Genomic DNA, 18,213 nt, shown 5'->3' with positions numbered 1-18,213 from the left:
GGGGAAATCCTAGTTCAGGCTCAGCAACCACAGGCCCTCCCTGGCAGATGTGGGCGGCCTGGGCGCAGGAGTGAATGTGGCTCTCCTCTCCCGTCCTTCTCCCTCTCTGCAGACCGGGGGCGCTGTTCCATGGGCCAGTGTGTGTGTGAGCCTGGCTGGACAGGCTTGAGCTGTGACTGCCCTCTCAGCAATGCCACCTGCATTGACAGCAACGGGGTAGGCCTGGGCACGAGGAAGGCAGTGCAGGGTGGTAGAAGGGACCCTAGCCAGGACCACCCACCCTTTCGGGCAGGGCTGGGCTTACTGGTGGCTCACTGGTGCCTCCTCCTGCCCTAGGGCATCTGTAATGGCCGTGGCTACTGCGAGTGTGGCCGCTGCCACTGCAACCAGCAGTCACTCTACACGGACACCATCTGTGAGATCAACTACTCGGCGGTGAGGCCAAGATCACTGGGCTGTGGGCGTGGGAACCCCAGGCCCAGGGCAGAGCGGACAGCCACCCAACACAGTCCTGGTTTCCCCTCCTCTCCCACCCAGATCCGCCTGGGCCTCTGTGAGGACCTGCGCTCCTGTGTTCAGTGCCAAGCCTGGGGCACCGGGGAGAAGAAGGGGCGCATGTGTGAGGGGTGCAACTTCAAGATCAAGATGGTGGACGAGCTTAAGAAAGGTGTGAGGCACCCCGCTGAGGACGGGGGTTGCTAAGAACCTAGGCAGAGGGCCTCTGATGGGGAAGGGGGTGTCACTCACTGCAGCAGGACTATAGAGCTGGGCAGAGGGCTGATACTCCAGGTTGAGGTCATGCAGGCCGGAGAGACGGGTTCTAGACCCGGGAGAGGTCCCAGAACCCAGACAGGGCACACAGACCCGGGCACGGGCACACGGTCTGGCCAGGACACAGAGACCCAGGCAGGAGGCACAGCTGAGTTGGGACCAAAGAGTCTGGGGAGGGGGCACCTGGCTTGGCCAGGGGGTAGATAGCTGGGCAGGGATATGAACACATTAGGAGCACATAATGGGGCCATGAGGGCACACAGCCTTCTCTCCTCTAGGTCAGATAAATGTCCTAGGAGCCAAGTTCCTGAGTGCACCCGGGATGGGGTGCACAGAGGTGCAGCCTTTGATGCTCCTGGGCAGGGACAGGGCAGCTTCCCACCTCACCCTGGCCCTGTGCCAGGGTACTTGTGTCCTCCCCCAGAGAGGCGCCTGTGGGCCCCAGAGGAGGGGACACCTCCCAGGCGCAGGGTGCCCTGCTGACCATGTGTGGGTGCAGGAGGCGAGGTGCTGGAGCACTGCTCCTTCCGGGATGAGGACGATGACTGCACATACAGCTACACAGTGGAGGGTGACGGCACCCCTGGGCCCAACAGCACTGTCCTGGTGCACAGGAAGAAGGGTGAGCCGACGGACGGGGCAGATGGGCAGCCTGGCAGACCCTGGTGGAAAAGTGGGCATCGCCTCCCTCCTTTTCTCCCTCCCCTTCCTCCGTAGACTGCCCGCCCGGCTCCTTCTGGTGGCTCATCCCTCTGCTCATCTTCCTCCTGCTGCTGCTGGCACTGCTGCTGTTGCTCTGCTGGAAATACTGTGCCTGCTGCAAGGTGGGAGCTTCCCCAGGTCCCCACCTACCCCAGGTCCTCACCCCCCCAGGTCCCCACCCCCCCCCAGGGCCCCACTTCCCACCAGGCCCCACTTCCTCTCAGGTCCTCACCTCCGCCAGGTCCCCACCCCTTCCAGGTCCTCACCCCCACCGATCCCCATCCTCCCCCAGGTCCCCACCCTCCCCAGGTCCTCACCCCTCCCGGGTCCTCACCCCCACCAGGTCCCCCCCTCCTACCAGGTCCCCACCTCCTACCAGGTCCCCAGCCCCCACCAGGTCCCCGCCTCCTACCAGGATCCCCAGCCCCCATCAGGGTCCCCAGCTCCCACCAGGGGCCCATCTCCCACCAGGTCCCCAAATCTCACCAGGGTCCCCACACCCCCACCAAGGTCCTCATACGCGGAGAGGCCAGGTGAAGCCATGTCTTCTGTCCAGCTCTAGTGCCCTTCCTACCCCAGCCCTTCGCCTCTGCCAATCATCAGTGGCCTATACCTGAGACCACCTGCCCTCAGGTCAGGCACATGCAAAGGGCCATGGGAGCCAACAGAGAGAAGAAAGACCTTGCCCACCAGGAGCTGGTAGTCTCACTGGGAAGGAAAGATGAGAGGCAGGAAATCATGGAGGATGGTCTGACATGGAATGCTGAATTGTCGGGGCAGAGGAGAAACTGCGTAGTAATGCCAGTGTTAGGGGCTATTATTAGTATGTGTTACAGAGAAAAAGAGGTCTGTGGTCAAATACATTTGAGAAACAGGCTTCTCTGCGGGACTTCTCAGAGCCTTTGATGTAATTGTATGCATAGTGAAACTGTAAGAAGGGCACAGGGAATGAAGTCAGTGCTTCTCAAATGGGTTTGATCACAGAACCATTACTTTACAGAGCATCTGGCAGGACCAGGGTCCCATGGTACAAACTTTGGGAACCCTCTGCCCCCACCAACCTCTGTACTCACCATATGTGCTCCACACCTAGATCCCTTCAACTTCCTTGATACCTTGGTGTCTGGGGAAGGCAGTGTTGCCGCTCTGGACCATTGGCGTGGGGGGGGAGGAGGGAGGGGGACGGGTGGCAGGTGGCCGGAGGGGCTTACCTGGGCTGGGGCAGTTGTCCCAGCCCTCATCCCCGCCCACCTTATCTCCTAGGCTTGCCTGGCACTTCTCCCTTGTTGCAACCGAGGTACGGGCCCAGCATGTGCGGGGTGGCAACGGCTCTGACCGCTCATTCCCCCAGATGGGGTGGAGGAGAAGCAGGGGTGTGTGTGGAACGGAAGCAGGAGGCCTAGGGTCCCACCCTGAGGGGGTGTGGCTGGGAGGGCCCAGGGTGGGGCCCCATGCTGAGGACCCTGTCACGCAGGGCACATGGTGGGCTTCAAGGAAGACCACTACATGTTGCGGGAGAACCTGATGGCCTCAGACCACCTGGACACGCCCATGCTACGCAGTGGGAACCTCAAGGGACGTGACATGGTCCGATGGAAGATCACCAACAACGTGCAGCGGCCTGGCTTTGCCACCCATGCCTCCAGCACCAACCCCATGGAGCTGGGTGAGGACTGGGGCTTGGCACGGTGGCTCCCGGGAGCGCCCATGGGGCCTGGGGCACATGCACCGCTGGTCCTGGGTTCACATCACACCATTCCTGTTTTCTCTGGGCGTTGGGGGCAGGCACAGGCTTGGCCACCTTCGGCCCTTCCTGATGGTGCTACAGGCCTCAGGGTCTCGGCCAGCAAGTTGCCCCGCCCCTGCCACCATCCGAGCATGGGTCTTGGGGGGGGCTTCTAGAGTGCCTGGTGTGCCGCAGGCTGATAACCCCCATCCCTGCCTGCCCTAGTGCCCTATGGGCTGTCCCTGCGCCTCGCCCGCCTTTGCACTGAGAACCTGTTGAAACCTGACACTCGAGAGTGTGACCAGCTGCGCCAGGAGGTGGAGGAGAATGTAAGGGCCAAAGAAGCTGACGCTGGGGCCCCCGGCATCCCTGGGCATGGGTGTGATCCAGGTAGGGGGAGAGCAAGGAGAAAGCAGCTGCGGAACCTGGATTTTTCCGAGTAGGAAAGAGGGGCTTCCTTGGACATGTGCCTGGTGTGGGGTTGTCCTGTGAATGTTTCCGGAAGGGGACAAGGCAATGCACATGGCCATGTGCATGTCCCAGCCAACCATATCCTCTGGGTCTGGGTGGCTCTGGGTAGAGAGGCTTACCCAGGGTGCCAGCCTCACGCCTTTCCTTGCCTGGCAGCTGAATGAGGTGTACAGACAGATCACAGGTGCACACAAGCTCCAGCAGACTAAATTCCGGTGGGTCCTGGGTGCCCGGGGGCGGGGGCGGGAGCTGCCCTCACTACCCACTCTAGGGCCCCCCCCCACAAGCAGGTCCGTGCTTCTATCCCAGAGACTGTGTGGCTCATGCTCCCTTCTTTGTCCCCCCACAGGCAGCAGCCCAACGCCGGGAAAAAGTGAGTTGAAGGGACACGGGTGGGGCAGCCCTAGGTCAAGTATCTTGCCCAAGATTACCTAGTTTCTAAGAGACAGAGCCAGGATTTGAACCCAGGCAGTTTGACCTCAGCACCCTTACCCTTAGCGTCTTTTTTGTACGGCATCTATTGCTGGAATCCCACCTGAAGAGGTGTGGCTGGGAGGGTTTAGGGAGGGGCCCCATTTCATAGATGAGGTGGGCAAGGTAGCCCCATTTCATGCATGAGGACCCCGAGGCTCAAGGAGGCACAGTGGCTTGGCTGAGACTCAAGGTGAGGTGGGGGGGGGGGGGGGCAGCGTGCCAGATGCTCTGTGAAGTGATGGTTCTGTGATCAAATCCATTTGAGAAGCACTGACTTCGTTCCCCACGCCCTTCTTACAGTTTCACTATGCATACAACTACCTCAAAGGCTCTGAGAAGGCCCGCAGAGAAGAAGTCTATTTCTCAAATGGAGTTGATCACAGATCTCTTTTTCTCTATAACACACACGAACAGCCTGTAACACTGGGGCTACTTCATGGTGGCACTTTTTGCTGCCAGGCGTCTTGTCCCTTAATGGGGAGAGGACAGGCAGGAGGGTGGGGGCTGGGGGGACAAGTGCCAGCATCCGTGGCCAGCCTGACACATCCCCACCTACCCACCCCCCACCCCAGGCAGGACCACACCATTGTGGATACGGTGTTGATGGCGCCTCGCGCGGCCAAGCAGGCCCTGCTGAAGCTGACGGAGAAGCAGGTGGAACAGGGGGCCTTCCATGAGCTCAAGGTGGCCCCCGGCTACTACACCCTCACTGCAGACCAAGGTAGGTGGGCAGGCTCCCTGCGCCACTTCCTTATGCCCCCCACCCCTGGGCAGCCGCCTGAGCCACATCTGCCTGCCCCTCCGACTCCCACCCAGATGCCCGGGGGATGGTGGAGTTCCAGGAGGGCGTGGAGCTGGTGGACGTGCGGGTGCCCCTCTTCATCCGGCCTGAGGACGATGATGAGAAGCAGCTGCTGGTGGAAGCCATCGATGTGCCCATGGGCACTGCCACCCTCGGTCGCCGCCTGGTAAACATCACCATCATCAAGGAGCAAGGTGGGTCAGGGCGGAGGGAGCAGGGGGGCGTAAAGGGGGCTCCTCCTAACATCTGAGGGCAGATGGGGCCTGGCCGTGTGGCCTAGGCAAGTCACTTAACCTCTCTGAGCCTTGCTTTCTCCATCTGTAAAATGGGCGTCTGGCTCTCAAGAGGGGTATGTGGCTATGCATCGTTGCACAGTGCCTGGTGGTAAGCGCTCAATGTGGGAGCTTCTGCTGTAATTATAGGGTGCCGTGTCCTCCTGAAATTGTCCCCCATCCCTCCCCTTCTTGCCCCTGTGGCCTTTGAACGTAGGAGATTGAATGGACCTCCCCAGGATGCCAGGACATCAGAGCAGGAAGGGCATTGGGAGTTCATTTCACCCGAGCCTATTTAGAGGGGAAGCAAGGCATCGCACCACTGACACCCAAGTTGCCTTCCCTCCTGGGGACCCCCGAGTTGTTGATAAGCATCCTTTCTGCATCCAGAGGGTCTGTTGTGGTCCCCGAGCTCTCCTCCCCACCTGCCCCTGCACCACAGGCCTTTGTCCTGCTCTGTCCCAGCCCAGTCTCAAGCCCCCATCTCTGGTTCTGGCCCTACCTGGCCTCCTTTCTCTGCCCTGACACTTCCAGGATGTCAGCTGGACACTGTGCCGGCCCCTCCACCTTTTCTGGAAGAATTTTCCATCCCCTCCCTCGAGTGGGGTGAGGAACTACAGGCAGCCTCCTGGAGGCTGGGGTGGGCCCAGAAAGAGGGTGCGTATTGCGAAAGGACTGAGGGCAGGCCGCCCTGACTGGTGCCTGGGTCCTTGCAGCCAGCGGGATAGTGTCATTTGAGAAGCCTGAGTACTTGGTCAGCGGCGGAGAGCAAGTGGCCCGCATTCCCGTCGTCCGGCGCATCCTGGACAACGGCAAGTCCCAAGTCTCCTACCGCACACAGGATAACACCGCACAGGGCAACCGGGTAAGGCTCTGCCATGAGGTCAAAGGCATTTCCCAGGGGCCCAGCGAGAGCTCACGGCAGCTGCCAGAGTCGCTGGGATGCTGGTGGCACCCCTGGCCAGCCTCCCAAGGACATGTCTGCCTGCTCCTGCCACTCATAATAGATGTGTCTCACCAAAAGCGTCCTAGGTGAGGCCTCGTCGCTACCAGGGACATGTCCGGATCATTCATATCTCCCTTCCAACAACCCAGTATCTACCAGGGCAGCCAAACCCTACATAGTGAGATGGATTCCGTCTGCCCACGTCCAGGGGCTTTGGGCTTCTTGAGGTGGGAGCATAGGCCTCATGTCCCTGGGCAGACTCTCGAGAAAGGCTGTCACAGTTTGCCCCCCTGCCACGCCTGTGAGCCCACATCCCCTTCATCACTGGACCCCAGTCTCAGGGAAGAGCCACGTCCAGGTGTTGGATGTGCTTCTGAATTTATCAACATTTACAAACTAAAAATATTCATATCAGCAATTCAGCCAGAGTCATACGATCTAGTCTCACTGGGCCCACAGGCCAGTTTGGCGAATGCCGGCAGCCTGGCCACGGCGTGTCCTTTTATTGGAAGGAACAGTTCTCATTACTGCTCCGGGGCCCCCGATAAAAGTTCCACAGAAGAATTTTATGTCCATAAATCTCACTGAACACACCGTATTATATAAAGGATTCCAGCTACCCTGTTATGCTTTTATAAAGGCATTTTGGTGTTTAAGTATTTTTTAAAACATTTTTATTATTTCCCAACTTTTTATTTTGAAAAACTTCAAGCCTATAGGAAAATGAAAAGACTAATGCCATTAACACCCATTTACCCTTAAATAATTTTTTCAATGTTTATTTATTTTTGAGAGAGAGAGAGAGAGACAGAGTGCGAGCAGGGGAGGGGGAGAGAGAGAGGGAGACACAGAATCTGAAGCAGGCTCCAGGCTCTGAGCTGTCAGCACAGAGCCCGACGCGGGACTCAAACTCCCAAACTGTGAGATGATGACCTGAGCTGAAGTCAGAGGCTTAACCGACTGAGCCACCCAGGTGCCCCAGCACCCATTTACCCTTTACATAGAGTCACCAATTAATAATAGTTTTCTTGTTCTCCTTCTATATAGATATAAGAATAGATGCATCTATCTAAAGATATATATGCGTATCTGTATCTCTTTTCTAGAACTGTAGAAAGACAGGGGGAGAGAGAGTTGTGTTTCATTTCATTGTGTTTGCTCAACAAAGTAAGTTATAGACATCACATAGACCCTAAAGCTTCTGGCGGCACCTGCTGAGAACAAGGTTATTCTACACAGCTACAACATCATTACCAACCTTAAGAAACCTCACATTATAGGGGCACCTGGGTGGCTCAGTCGATTAATTAAGCATCCAACTCTTGATTTCGATTCAGGTCGTGATCTCACGGTTCATAAGTTCAAGCTTCGCATCACGCTCCACACTGACAGCACACAGCCTATTTGGGATTCTCTCTCTCCCTGTCTCTCTGCCTCTCCCCTATATGGGTGAACTCTCTCTCTCTCTCTCTCTCTCTCTCTCTCACTCTCTCTCTGTCTCGAAATAAATTCTAAAAAGCATTACCTAATAATTGGTTCATATTCAGATCTCCCCATGTTCACATGCCCCAATAATGTCCTTTATAGCGGTTTTGGGGTGTTTTGTTTTGTTTTGTTTTGTTTTTGCTCCAGTCCAAGAACCAATCCCGGATCTGGCATTGCATTTTGTTGTGTGCCTTAGGTGTCCTTTTATCTAGGACAACTCCCTGGCTTTGCCTTTTGTGACTTCGACTTTTGGAAGAGCTCCCCCCCCAGCTCAGTCTCAGTCGTCTAGGGGGTAACTCCTGCTTTTCTTACACTGACTGCAGGGTCTCTAGGTTTCTAAGCTGTTGAATTTGCCCCCTGCTGGGCCTGAACTTGAAATGTTAGTGTGCATCGCCACCTAGTGGTCTCATGTGAGCAGATACATGTATGTTGACACGGACATACTTCCCCGGGGTTGCTCGGGAGAGCCCTGGGGCACTGAAGGAAGAAAACTGGAGCTGATGGGGGCACCCTCCCTAGGAGGCAGGGCCTGGCGCCTGGTCGGATCCCAGACTTCAGAGCCGCAGTGTGGGGCAGGTTCTTCCCTCCCTGGCTGGGGTCTGCTTGTGTGAGACTCTTCTGGATCTGCTATACATCCCCATCTCTGGGCCTTGGTTCAAACCTCAGCTCTATCACAACTGCCTGTGTGAATGTGGGCAAGTTTCTCCACCCCTCCGTGTGCCTCAGTTCCTCATCTGTAAAATGGGGACAGTAATAGCTCACCTCACATTGCTGTGAGGGTCAAATGAGCTAGTAAATGCTTGATGCACGGGAGGTGTTACGGAAACAGGAGCCATTTTGTGTGCAGGTGGGATGGTCTGTGTGTGGTGCTCTCTGCCGTACCAGGCGGTTGGGGTGGAGTGGCATGATTCATCCTCCAGGCCTGGTCTGACCCTGACCCCTTCTCCCTCCCAGGACTACATCCCTGCAGAGGGGGATCTGCTGTTCCAACCTGGGGAGACCTGGAAGGAGCTGCAGGTGAAGCTCCTGGAGCCGCGGGAGATAGACTCCCTCCTGCGGGGCCGCCAGACCCGCCGCTTCCACATTCAACTCAGCAACCCCAAGTTTGGGGCCCGCCTGGGCCAGCCCCACTCAGCCACCGTCGTCATTGGAGACCGAGGTAGGCAGAGCCCCTTAAGCAGGTGGGGAGGGAGGGCTGGGGGCCTCTCCACTAAGGCTGCAGTATGGGCAAATAAAATATAGGATTCCCTGTTAAATTTGGATTTCAGATAAACGAAGAACAAGTTTTGTGTAAGTATGTCCCACACCTCAGTGGGATATACTTATCCTATTTTTTGTTCATCTTAAATTCTGGCTTAACTAGGGGTCCTGCATTTTATCCAGCAATCCTGCTCTCAGCCAAAGAGGGTGGCTTTTTTCACGCTGTGGCTACCCAGCCTGCTGGCGGCGCCATGAACCCCACCGTTAGGTCTTAGCCCTTTGATTTCAGCTTCAGTTCCAACTAAAATGCAGGTGTTTCCTAGAGGGGTGAAACAGTTCTTACGGGTCCTTAACCTCCAGTATGGTGGTGTCTATGAGCCCACCCCAGAGAAGCCTTGCCTGGAAGATAGGAGAGGAGGGGGGATTCTCAGAGTAGAGTGGGGAGCACGCTGGGGAAGGGGGTATAGAAACAAATGTTCTGACATGGAACATTCCTTTGGCTGCCAAGGGAGAAAGAAGGGCAGACGATCTCCCTCCTCCTTCTCATTCCTCCAGACACCCCCTGCCTCCGGGTCCTCCACCAGGAGGGCAGGATGCCCTCTGTAGCACCAGTGGGGGCACCAGTCCCCCCAGAGTCCTGGGTGCTGAGTGCTGTCAGTTGTCAGCGGTCAGTTGAGGCGGGGAAGAGTTGGTAACTGAGTCTCTGGCGCCCCCTGGTGGTGAGGGTGGATTCCTGCTTCACTCAAAGAGGGGGTGTCTGAGCTGTCTGCCCCACGCTGACTCGGCCCACTGCAGATGAACTGGACCGGAACTTCACAAGCCCGACACTGTCATCATTTCCACCTCACCCTGGTGACCTGGGTGCCCCACAGAACCCCAATGCCAAGGCCGCCGGGTCCCGAAAGATCCACTTCAACTGGCTGCCCCCTCCGGGCAAGCCAACGGGGTACAGGGTAAGGTGGGAGGCAAGGAGGGAGGTGGACGCGGAGGGCTGGTACCCACTGGGGAGACGGGCCACCTGAAGCCAAAGAGCCCCCGAGGGGGCAGAGAGGGCACGCTTGGCCCTGGGGAGCCAAGCACAAGTGGACAGGGGGAACCCCCATCTGCCCGGGGAAGAGCGAAGGCCCGTCCCTGAAGTTTTCAGACATTTGCCCTCCTTCCTGGAATGCGGCCCCTCCCCCCACCCAGAAGACACCTGAGTTCTGCCCCAGCCCTGCTGTGTGAACCTGGCAGGTCACCAACCCCTCCGTGTCTCATCGGTGCAAAGGGGACAATAAGGGCAGGACGTCAACGAGCAGCTCTGGCACTTGACGCCTCCCGCTGACCAGTTCCTCCCCTGGGAGTAGGTGAAGTACTGGATCCAGGGTGACTCGGAGTCTGAGGCCCATCTGCTCGACAGCAAGGTGCCCTCGGTGGAGCTCACGAACCTGTACCCATACTGCGACTATGAGATGAAGGTGTGCGCCTACGGGGCACAGGGCGAGGGTCCCTACAGCTCCCTGGTGTCCTGCCGCACCCAACAGGAAGGTGAGGCCTCACCACACGTCTGTCCCGGAACCACCCTGATGCCCCCGTGCCCAGCTCTGCCCGCTCTACTCCCAGAACCCTGCCCTCCACCTGCTGCTGCTGACAGCTTTCTTCCTACACTGCCCCCCCTCCTTCCCTAGTACCCAGTGAGCCGGGGCGTCTGGCCTTCAATGTCGTCTCCTCCACGGTGACCCAGCTGAGCTGGGCTGAGCCAGCTGAGACCAACGGAGAGATCACGGCCTACGAGGTCTGCTACGGCTTGGTCAACGAGGACAACCGTAAGGACGTGGGCCCCTCCTGCCCCTAGGACAGCAGGAAGGGGAGGGAGCAAAGCGCAGGAGGAAGGTCACATCGTCCCGGTTGGTGGATGTGTCCCATAGGTCTGGTTGCCCGAGGCATCATCAGGTTTGTGGTCAGGTTGGGGCTGGTTGCATCCTGAGACCAAGCCCAGAAGCTCACAGGGCAGGTGGGGATAGAAGGCATGAGAAGGCTTCCCATACAGCAAACCCGCACGGCTCACTCTCACGCGGTTCTTGTAGGGCCAAAGTAGAGTTGGTAGGATTAGCAAATAGAGGATGCCCTGAATTTCAGAGAAACCATTTTTTTTTTATTTTTTTTAACGTTTTTTATTTTTGAGACAGAGAGAGACAGAGCATGAACGGGGGAGGGGCAGAGAGAGAGGGAGACACAGAATCGGAAGCAGGCTCCAGGCTCTGAGCCATCAGCCCAGAGCCCGACGCGGGGCTCGAACTCACGGACCGCGAGATCGTGACCCGAGCTGAAGTCGGACACTTAACCGACTGAGCCACCCAGGCGCCCCGAAACCATTTTTTTTTTTAAGTACATCTCAAATAACAGCCCAAGGCCGGAGTGTATGGCAGCACTGTTATTTCTTCCCAGTCCTGGAAGGGAGGGAAGGGTGGGCACCCCTTGCCAATGGCCAAGATGAGGAAGTGAGGGAAATCGGTTCCACCTGCCGCCTGGTGCAGGGACCTCCTCCTTGTGCCCTCACTGCTGCTTGTTCCGTCCCAGGGTTGCAGAGCTCACCACCCCATATGACCCATGGACCTTAACGTGGGTCAGGCGCAGCGCTTCGGGGATGGCCCAAAAGGGCAGAGGGCCCCAAGATTATTCTAGACATCAGGCTCGTGGCTCTTTACCAGCCAAGCAGACCACATGCAACCTCAGCAGCTACATCACGCCTTTGGCCTGTTCCAGGTTTATAACACTTAGTCTGCCCATGGACCACTGTTAGGAAGTCTCCTCTGATCCCGCCTTTCATCCCAGGAATGATACGTACCCTGTTCAAAGTTCATCCCTGATGATTTCGGGCATGGCTTCAGTCTGCTGAGGTCTCAGCTGTGTCCTGGAATGTGCTGGATGGCCCTCCTGGCTGAGGGCATCAGCACTTTGGTGGGTGTCCCTCTCCCCTGTTCCCACTAAGCTGAAAGAGATGTGAGGGGTGGGCGGAGAACAGTGCCCACCTTGGCAGCTAGAGACCTCCCCCAGGCTGATGGGCCTCCACCAATCAATTCTTTTTAAGCACAGTGGTTGGCTGGGGGTAGACATCAAGCTTATCAGGTAGCACTTTCCAGAACCCTCCTTTGGACCTCTTTGGAAACTGGGACCTTTTCTGGCCTCCGTCCTTCTGGGCCTTCTCTGGTTTCCCAGAAGCCTTCGAGCATGGCAGGGCACTTCTTGCTGTGCCTGGGCCCAGGTGCCGTCACTTGCTCAGAGCAACGAGGGCCACTTTCTCCTTTCTCCCAGGGCTGCGTGTCTGCCCTTCTAGGTGTGAGTGGAGGAGAGGTGCCTGGCCTCTGCTCTCTGCTCACCTGTCACTGCTGGCCCTCTTCTCCACCCTTCTCCCCACCCCTTAGCTCTCCGAAGCCTCAGCCTGCCCGGAGGTGCAGCTTCCCCGAGCCCACCCCTCTATCCCAGTCCTTGCTCCTGTGACCACAGGGCAGCTGGGGTGGCTGTCTGGATATCTCCACTTTCACTTCCTCAACAGAGCACTTGGGGTCTGGTCGTGTGGACAATGAGACAGAGGCACCCTCACTGCCGGAGTGTGCCTCAGGTGGACACAGGACCGTTTACCAATCCGTAGAGGTCACAGTGGGGCCACCTTGAGTCTAGTCCTGGCTTTGCCACTTAAGGATGAGCCAGCCCTTCGGAGAGTTGGTGACCTTTCCTTAAATGAGGCACACCCAGGTTCTCAGGGCGCGGCACGACACAGGGGTTCCAATAGCTGCTTGCTCTCTGCCTTGTCCCCTGCGCCCTCTCCGTGCAATTCAGAGACCACGCAGCGGTGCTGTTACATCAGAGGCGGGGCTGGGCCAGGCAGGAACGTAGAAGGACCCCTCTGAGGCACTCTCCCTGCCCCAGGACCCATCGGGCCCATGAAGAAGGTGTTGGTGGACACTCCTAAGAGGCGGATGCTGCTCATTGAGAACCTGCGGGAGTCCCAGCCATACCGCTACACAGTGAAGGCGCGCAATGGGGCAGGCTGGGGGCCCGAGCGGGAAGCCATCATCAACCTGGCCACCCAGCCCAAGCGGCCCATGTCCAGTGAGTGGGGGGGTGGGGGTGGGGCAGGGCACAGGGTGGAGAGGGGAGGACAGGAGGCTGGGTCCCTGGCTCACCTCTCCCACCCCTGCAGTCCCCATCATCCCGGACATCCCCATCGTGGACGCCCAGTGCGGGGAAGACTACGAGAGCTTCCTCATGTACAGCGACGAAGTACTGCGCTCCCCGGCTGGCAGCCAGAGGCCTAGCGTCTCCGACGACACCGGTGAGTGGGCCTGGGATCCATGAGAGGAAGTCCTGGGTAGGAGGTGGGGCTGTCACTGGTGTCCAGAGAAAGCAAAGGGGCCGATGACCACTGGGCCTAGAGGTCAAGACCAGAAGTCCCTCTCAGCTCCAGGTGGATATCTGCAGAGCCGACCATCTGGCAGGCATCATACTGGCACTGGGTACAGAGGGGACAAAGCCAACGTGGCCCACATGCAGTCGTGTGCACATCTGTGTATAAGCACAGGCAGAGACTTGCTTGGGAGCAGATGCACACAGAGTCATGTAGGCTCATGCACATGGGACCAGTGTGCAAACACAGCCTTGCTTCTGGAAGGCTCACCAGCTGTGCCATGGAGTCAGGACATTCAGGCCACCTCCCAGGGACAATGTGGGAGGAGGCAGGCATGACCCGGAAGCTCAGAGCAGCCACCTGCCCCGGGTCAGGGAGGCAGTGTCCCCTGTCCCGTCCACTGGTCCAGTGCTCCTCTTCCCTCCTGATTCCCTGCAGTGTGGTACAAAGGGTCCTTGGCTGGACTCCCTGGTTCTGTTTTAGCTTTGGCTCTGCTGTGGGACATCAGATGAACTGCTCACCCTCTCTGTGCCTCAGTTTTCTGATCTGTAAAATAGGATGCCAGTCATACAATGCCACGAGTGAAGGTTCTCTGGATTTCTACTTTCTTCCACCCTTGCCTAAGCCTCAGGCCCCCTGTGAACACCTACGTGCCCTGACAGAGCTGAGCTTGGACTTCAGGAACCCCAGCCCAAGGGTCGCAGGGGTTTTGAGGGTATGAGAGAAAGCTCAGCTGTTAACACTATCTGTGACGCACTCTGTGGCTTCTGGAACTGTCCCTGGGAGGCAGGCAGGGGAGAGATTATTCTCTCCAGTGTACAGATGGGAAACCGAGGCTCAGACCAAGAGGCCTCACAGCTGGTGCCAGAGCCAGGGCTACCCCTGGGGCCTGTCCTCCCCAGCTGCAGCCCTGCCAGCTCTGGCGCACACGGAAGGCCTCCTCTTCCGTCGTGCGGGCCGAGGGGCCCGCCTGTCGCCTGCTCCGCGACCAACCTCACCCCACCCCCCGCCCCGACACACTTGGATTCCGGAGAGCCTTCCGCGACCAACCTCACCCCACCCCCCGCCCCGACACACTTGGATTCCGGAGAGCCGAGGACGGGCTCACGTCGCTGGCCTCCGCCCCGCCGCGCCCCCTCCCGGAGCCGCCCGCGCCCGCCGGCGGTGCCAATGCGGCCCTTCGTTGTTCCCAAGGCGGCAGCTGGAAGTTCGAGCCCCTGCTGGGGGAGGAGCTGGACCTGCGGCGCGTCACGTGGCGGCTGCCCCCGGAGCTCATCCCGCGCCTGTCGGCCAGCAGCGGGCGCTCCTCCGACGGCGAGCCGCCCCGCGGCCCCCCGGAAGACAGCGCGGACGGGGGCGCGGGCGGGGAGGGTGGCGGCCTAGCCCGCGGCGCCACACCCAGGCCCCCCGGAGGTGACGGGCTTGCCCGGCGCGCCCCGACCCCGCACCCAGCCAGGCGCGCTCGTTTGCCGCCTGCGTCCAGCCTGAGCCCCCTGTGGTCAGGCTGCCCACTAATGGCCCCCTGCCCAACCTGGGGAGGTGCTACGGCGCGGAGGCGGACCCCCAGAGCCGAGGGACCCCCGGGCCAGGCATTCGTGATCTCCTCAAAGCAGGACTGCCCGCAGGAGCCTGCAACTTCAGAAGTTCGTCGTGCCCAGGGGCAGGCGCTAGTACCCAAGGAGACCCCCCCCCCCCCCAGAGGTCTCAAGGGACACGAGGGCAGGCATCTGGGCTCTCCCCCAGGCAGGGCTGACGGCAAGGGCAGTAGGTCTCCCAGCTAGGGTCAGCGGTGCTCACACGGTCCACACTGGCATCCTGCAGGACTGACAGACATGGGCTGCAGAAGCCTGTGTGGCCCCTTGGACTCTGCCGGGAACACTGAGCTTCTTTCCCTGGTGGGCCAAGAGAGGCTGGTTTTCTTTATGCCAAGCGCCCCCCACCCCCTCCCCTCAGAGGGTAGGTAATCCTAAGAATTCCCAGGGCCACAGCCTGCGTCTGGGTCTGGCGCAGGCCTGTCCGAGTGACCCTGCTCTCCTCCCACAGAGCACCTGGTGGTGAACGGGCGGATGGACGTAGCCTTCCCAGGCAGCTCCAACTCTCTGAACAGGATGACCGTGGCCAACACCGCTTACGGCACCCACCTGAGCCCACACCTGCCCCACCGGGTGCTGAGCACATCTTCCACCCTCACGCGGGACTACCACTCGCTGACCCGCACGGAACACTCCCACTCCCACTCTGCCACGCTGCCCAGGGACTACTCCACCCTCACCTCCGTGTCCTCCCACAGTGAGTGTCCGCTCCCAGCCCTGCCTCTCCCACTGACCCTGCCTCTCTTCCAGCTCCAGGAGGCTGGGGTTACTGGCCGGGCTGTGCCCCGCTTCCCATCCTCCAACACGCACACTTCCTGCCCTCACTCTTGTTTTGTCCTGCCCTAGGCCTCCCTCCCATCTGGGAAGAGGGGAGGAGCAGGCTTCCGCTGTCCTGGGCCCTCGGGTCCCTGAGTCGGGCTCAGATGAAAGGGTTCCCTCCCTCTGGGGACTCCCGAGACACTATAATCCTGGCTGGGCAGCCAGCGGCGCCCTTTCGGGGCCCAGGTAGTACAGGGGTGGCCATCTCGCGTCTCCACAGCTGTCCCGCTCCATCTGTCACCCATCTGTTCATCGCAGCCACTGCCCAAACCCAGTACTTCACCCTCCATTTTTCATCTCCATCAATGCTGATGCCTAATATAGCCTCTGCCCTTCCGGGGGTGATGGGCTGGGGGAAGAGGGGGGGCCAGACCAGCTGAGGGGGGGGGGGCGGCCAACTTCTGGTGCTCACCCTCTCTAGGCACAGGCAGGGCCCGCATCCACTCTGAGTTGTCCAGGGGGTGCTGGGTGGCCCGGACAGGGTGTTGCAGGCTGAGTGAGCCGCGAGGCCAGCGGCCAGCAGAGATGAGACAGCCGCGGGAGGTCAGAGGGAGGGCTCCTGCCCAGAGACCCCCCTGCCAGAAACTGACTGTGGCCTCCCGTCTTCAGGCTCCCGCTTGGCTGCAGGTGTGCCCAACACACCCACCCGCCTGGTGTTCTCGGCTCTGGGCCCCACGTCTCTGAAAGTGAGCTGGCAGGAGCCACAGTGTGAGCAGGCATTACAGGGCTACAGTGTGGAGTACCAGCTGCTGAACGGGGGTGAGGCACAGCTGCCGGCAGGCTTGGGGCTTGCAAGGCTCGGGCACCCAGCTGCACAGGAACCCACCCAAGTCCCTTCAACACTAACGATCCCCACCAGACGTTCTGAGAGGGCCTCACTTGCATGCTCCTCGCTGCCCGTCACTGCCTCCTCTCCTCTGAGTTATCCAGCTCCCTGGGCCTCTCTCCAGGTCATTCCCTCTGCGAGACGTTGCCTAACAAGGCTTCACTGACCTAGGGACAGACCCAGGGCCTCCGCTGGCCTGCGAGATGCTTTGTGGGAACCGGGAAGTGGTGCTTCCCTGGGAAGGCAAACTCGCAGCAGCAATGACCTGGGCCCGCAAACAGGCAGAACATAGGTGGGATTTTAGGCTCCACTCATCCCTCGTGTAGCATACCACCTAAACTACCGGCCACACCCTACCAGGCTGATCCCCACCTGTACCCAAACCGCAGCGAATCCTGGGTGGGATGATCAGTGGCAGCCTAGGGCAGGGGTGGGATCAGGCCAGGGGTAGGAGTAACACTGACCCCCGGTCTGCCCTCCCCAGGGGAGCTGCATCGGCTCAACATCCCTAGCCCCAGCCAGACTTCGGTGGTGGTGGAAGACCTTCTGCCCAACCATTCCTATGTGTTCCGTGTGCGGGCCCAGAGTCAGGAAGGCTGGGGCCCAGAGCGTGAGGGTGTCATCACCATTGAGTCGCAGGTGCACCCCCAGAGCCCACTCTGCCCCCTGCCAGGTGAGTTGACTCCCCACCCCGTGGCTGCCCCCATGCGTCCCCTAGCCACCCACACGCTGACAGTCTTGCTCTGCTGCCCCCAGGCTCCACCTTCACTTTGAGCACACCCAGTGCCCCGGGCCCGCTGGTGTTTACTGCCCTGAGCCCAGACTCGCTGCAGTTGAGCTGGGAACGGCCACGCAGGCCCGATGGGGATATCCTCGGCTACCTGGTGACCTGTGAGATGGCCCATGGAGGAGGTGCTGCCCGTCCCCACCTCAGGGGTGGCCAGGGGAGGGGTGGAGAGGGAGCCACAGAGGCTAAAGGCATCTTCCCTGCCCAGAGCCAGCCACCACGTTCCTGGTGGATGGCGACAGCCCTGAGAGCCGGCTGACGGTGCCGGGCCTCAGTGAGAACGTGCCCTACAAGTTCAAGGTGCAGGCCAAGACCACCCAAGGCTATGGGCCGGAGCGTGAGGGTATCATCACCATCGAGTCCCAGGACGGAGGTGAGGTGGCTTGCCCATTCTTCACCCCTGCCCCTTCTCTGGCCACATCTTCTCCTGGCACCATCCCTGACTGGCGCTCATCTGCCCATGCCAGGCCCTTTTCCTCAACTGGGCAGCCACCCCGGGCTCTTCCAGCACCAGCTGCCAGGCGAGTACAGCAGCATCACCACCACCCACACCAGCACAACCGAGCCTTTCTTCCTGGGTGAGTCGCTGGGCAGGGGATCCTAGTTCTCGTGGGGGAGCACAGCGCTAACAGAGCAGGACAGACAGGGACCCAGGCAGGGTCCTTCAGTGCTTTTTCCCCTGCAGATGGACTGACCCTGGGGTCCCAACGCCTGGAAGCAGGTGGCTCCCTCACCCGCCATGTGACCCAGGAGTTTGTGAGCCGGACACTGACCACCAGTGGAACCCTCAGTACCCAGGTGGACCAACAGTTCTTCCAGACCTGAGCCCCCCACCTCTACCCGACAGTGTCCTGGAACCTGGGCCCCCACCCTGCCTCCTCCTCCCGGCTCTGCCTCAGCTACTCCAACCTCGGACCCCTCGCAGCCCAGCACACCCCCATGCTGATCACAGG

The 18,213-nt window shown here is 59.6% G+C and overlaps 1 protein-coding gene across 5 annotated transcripts in view; it reads left to right on the top strand.

Annotated features, from left to right (window-relative positions):
* Positions 1-18,207, top strand: part of ITGB4 (integrin subunit beta 4) — a 30,144-nt gene extending 11,937 nt beyond the window's left edge. For 2 of the 5 annotated variants that reach the window (XM_058705938.1, XM_058705939.1), the window contains exons 14-41: positions 113-216; positions 337-435; positions 538-667; positions 1,271-1,393; positions 1,489-1,595; positions 2,737-2,770; positions 2,948-3,139; positions 3,425-3,528; positions 3,827-3,885; positions 4,020-4,043; positions 4,717-4,865; positions 4,961-5,140; positions 5,935-6,083; positions 8,604-8,808; positions 9,645-9,802; positions 10,196-10,376; positions 10,517-10,654; positions 12,759-12,941; positions 13,033-13,164; positions 14,431-14,649; positions 15,280-15,525; positions 15,675-15,833; positions 16,257-16,406; positions 16,958-17,146; positions 17,230-17,385; positions 17,469-17,633; positions 17,728-17,838; positions 17,946-18,207. In XM_058705938.1, the coding sequence (XP_058561921.1) occupies positions 113-216; positions 337-435; positions 538-667; positions 1,271-1,393; positions 1,489-1,595; positions 2,737-2,770; positions 2,948-3,139; positions 3,425-3,528; positions 3,827-3,885; positions 4,020-4,043; positions 4,717-4,865; positions 4,961-5,140; positions 5,935-6,083; positions 8,604-8,808; positions 9,645-9,802; positions 10,196-10,376; positions 10,517-10,654; positions 12,759-12,941; positions 13,033-13,164; positions 14,431-14,649; positions 15,280-15,525; positions 15,675-15,833; positions 16,257-16,406; positions 16,958-17,146; positions 17,230-17,385; positions 17,469-17,633; positions 17,728-17,838; positions 17,946-18,085 (3,986 nt within the window). In that variant the 3' untranslated portion in view covers positions 18,086-18,207. The remainder of the gene's footprint in view (positions 1-112; positions 217-336; positions 436-537; positions 668-1,270; positions 1,394-1,488; positions 1,596-2,736; positions 2,771-2,947; positions 3,140-3,424; positions 3,529-3,826; positions 3,886-4,019; positions 4,044-4,716; positions 4,866-4,960; positions 5,141-5,934; positions 6,084-8,603; positions 8,809-9,644; positions 9,803-10,195; positions 10,377-10,516; positions 10,655-12,758; positions 12,942-13,032; positions 13,165-14,430; positions 14,650-15,279; positions 15,526-15,674; positions 15,834-16,256; positions 16,407-16,957; positions 17,147-17,229; positions 17,386-17,468; positions 17,634-17,727; positions 17,839-17,945) is intronic. The other 3 variants (XM_058705940.1, XM_058705941.1, XM_058705942.1) reach the window with 3 other exon arrangements.
* Positions 18,208-18,213: the final 6 nt, after the last annotated feature.

This window comes from Neofelis nebulosa, chromosome 16 (assembly GCF_028018385.1).
Source record: "Neofelis nebulosa isolate mNeoNeb1 chromosome 16, mNeoNeb1.pri, whole genome shotgun sequence".
NCBI lineage: Eukaryota > Metazoa > Chordata > Mammalia > Carnivora > Felidae > Neofelis > Neofelis nebulosa.
The sequence above is the reverse complement of the archived record's forward strand: the minus strand, read 5'-3'. Positions and strand labels throughout refer to the sequence as shown.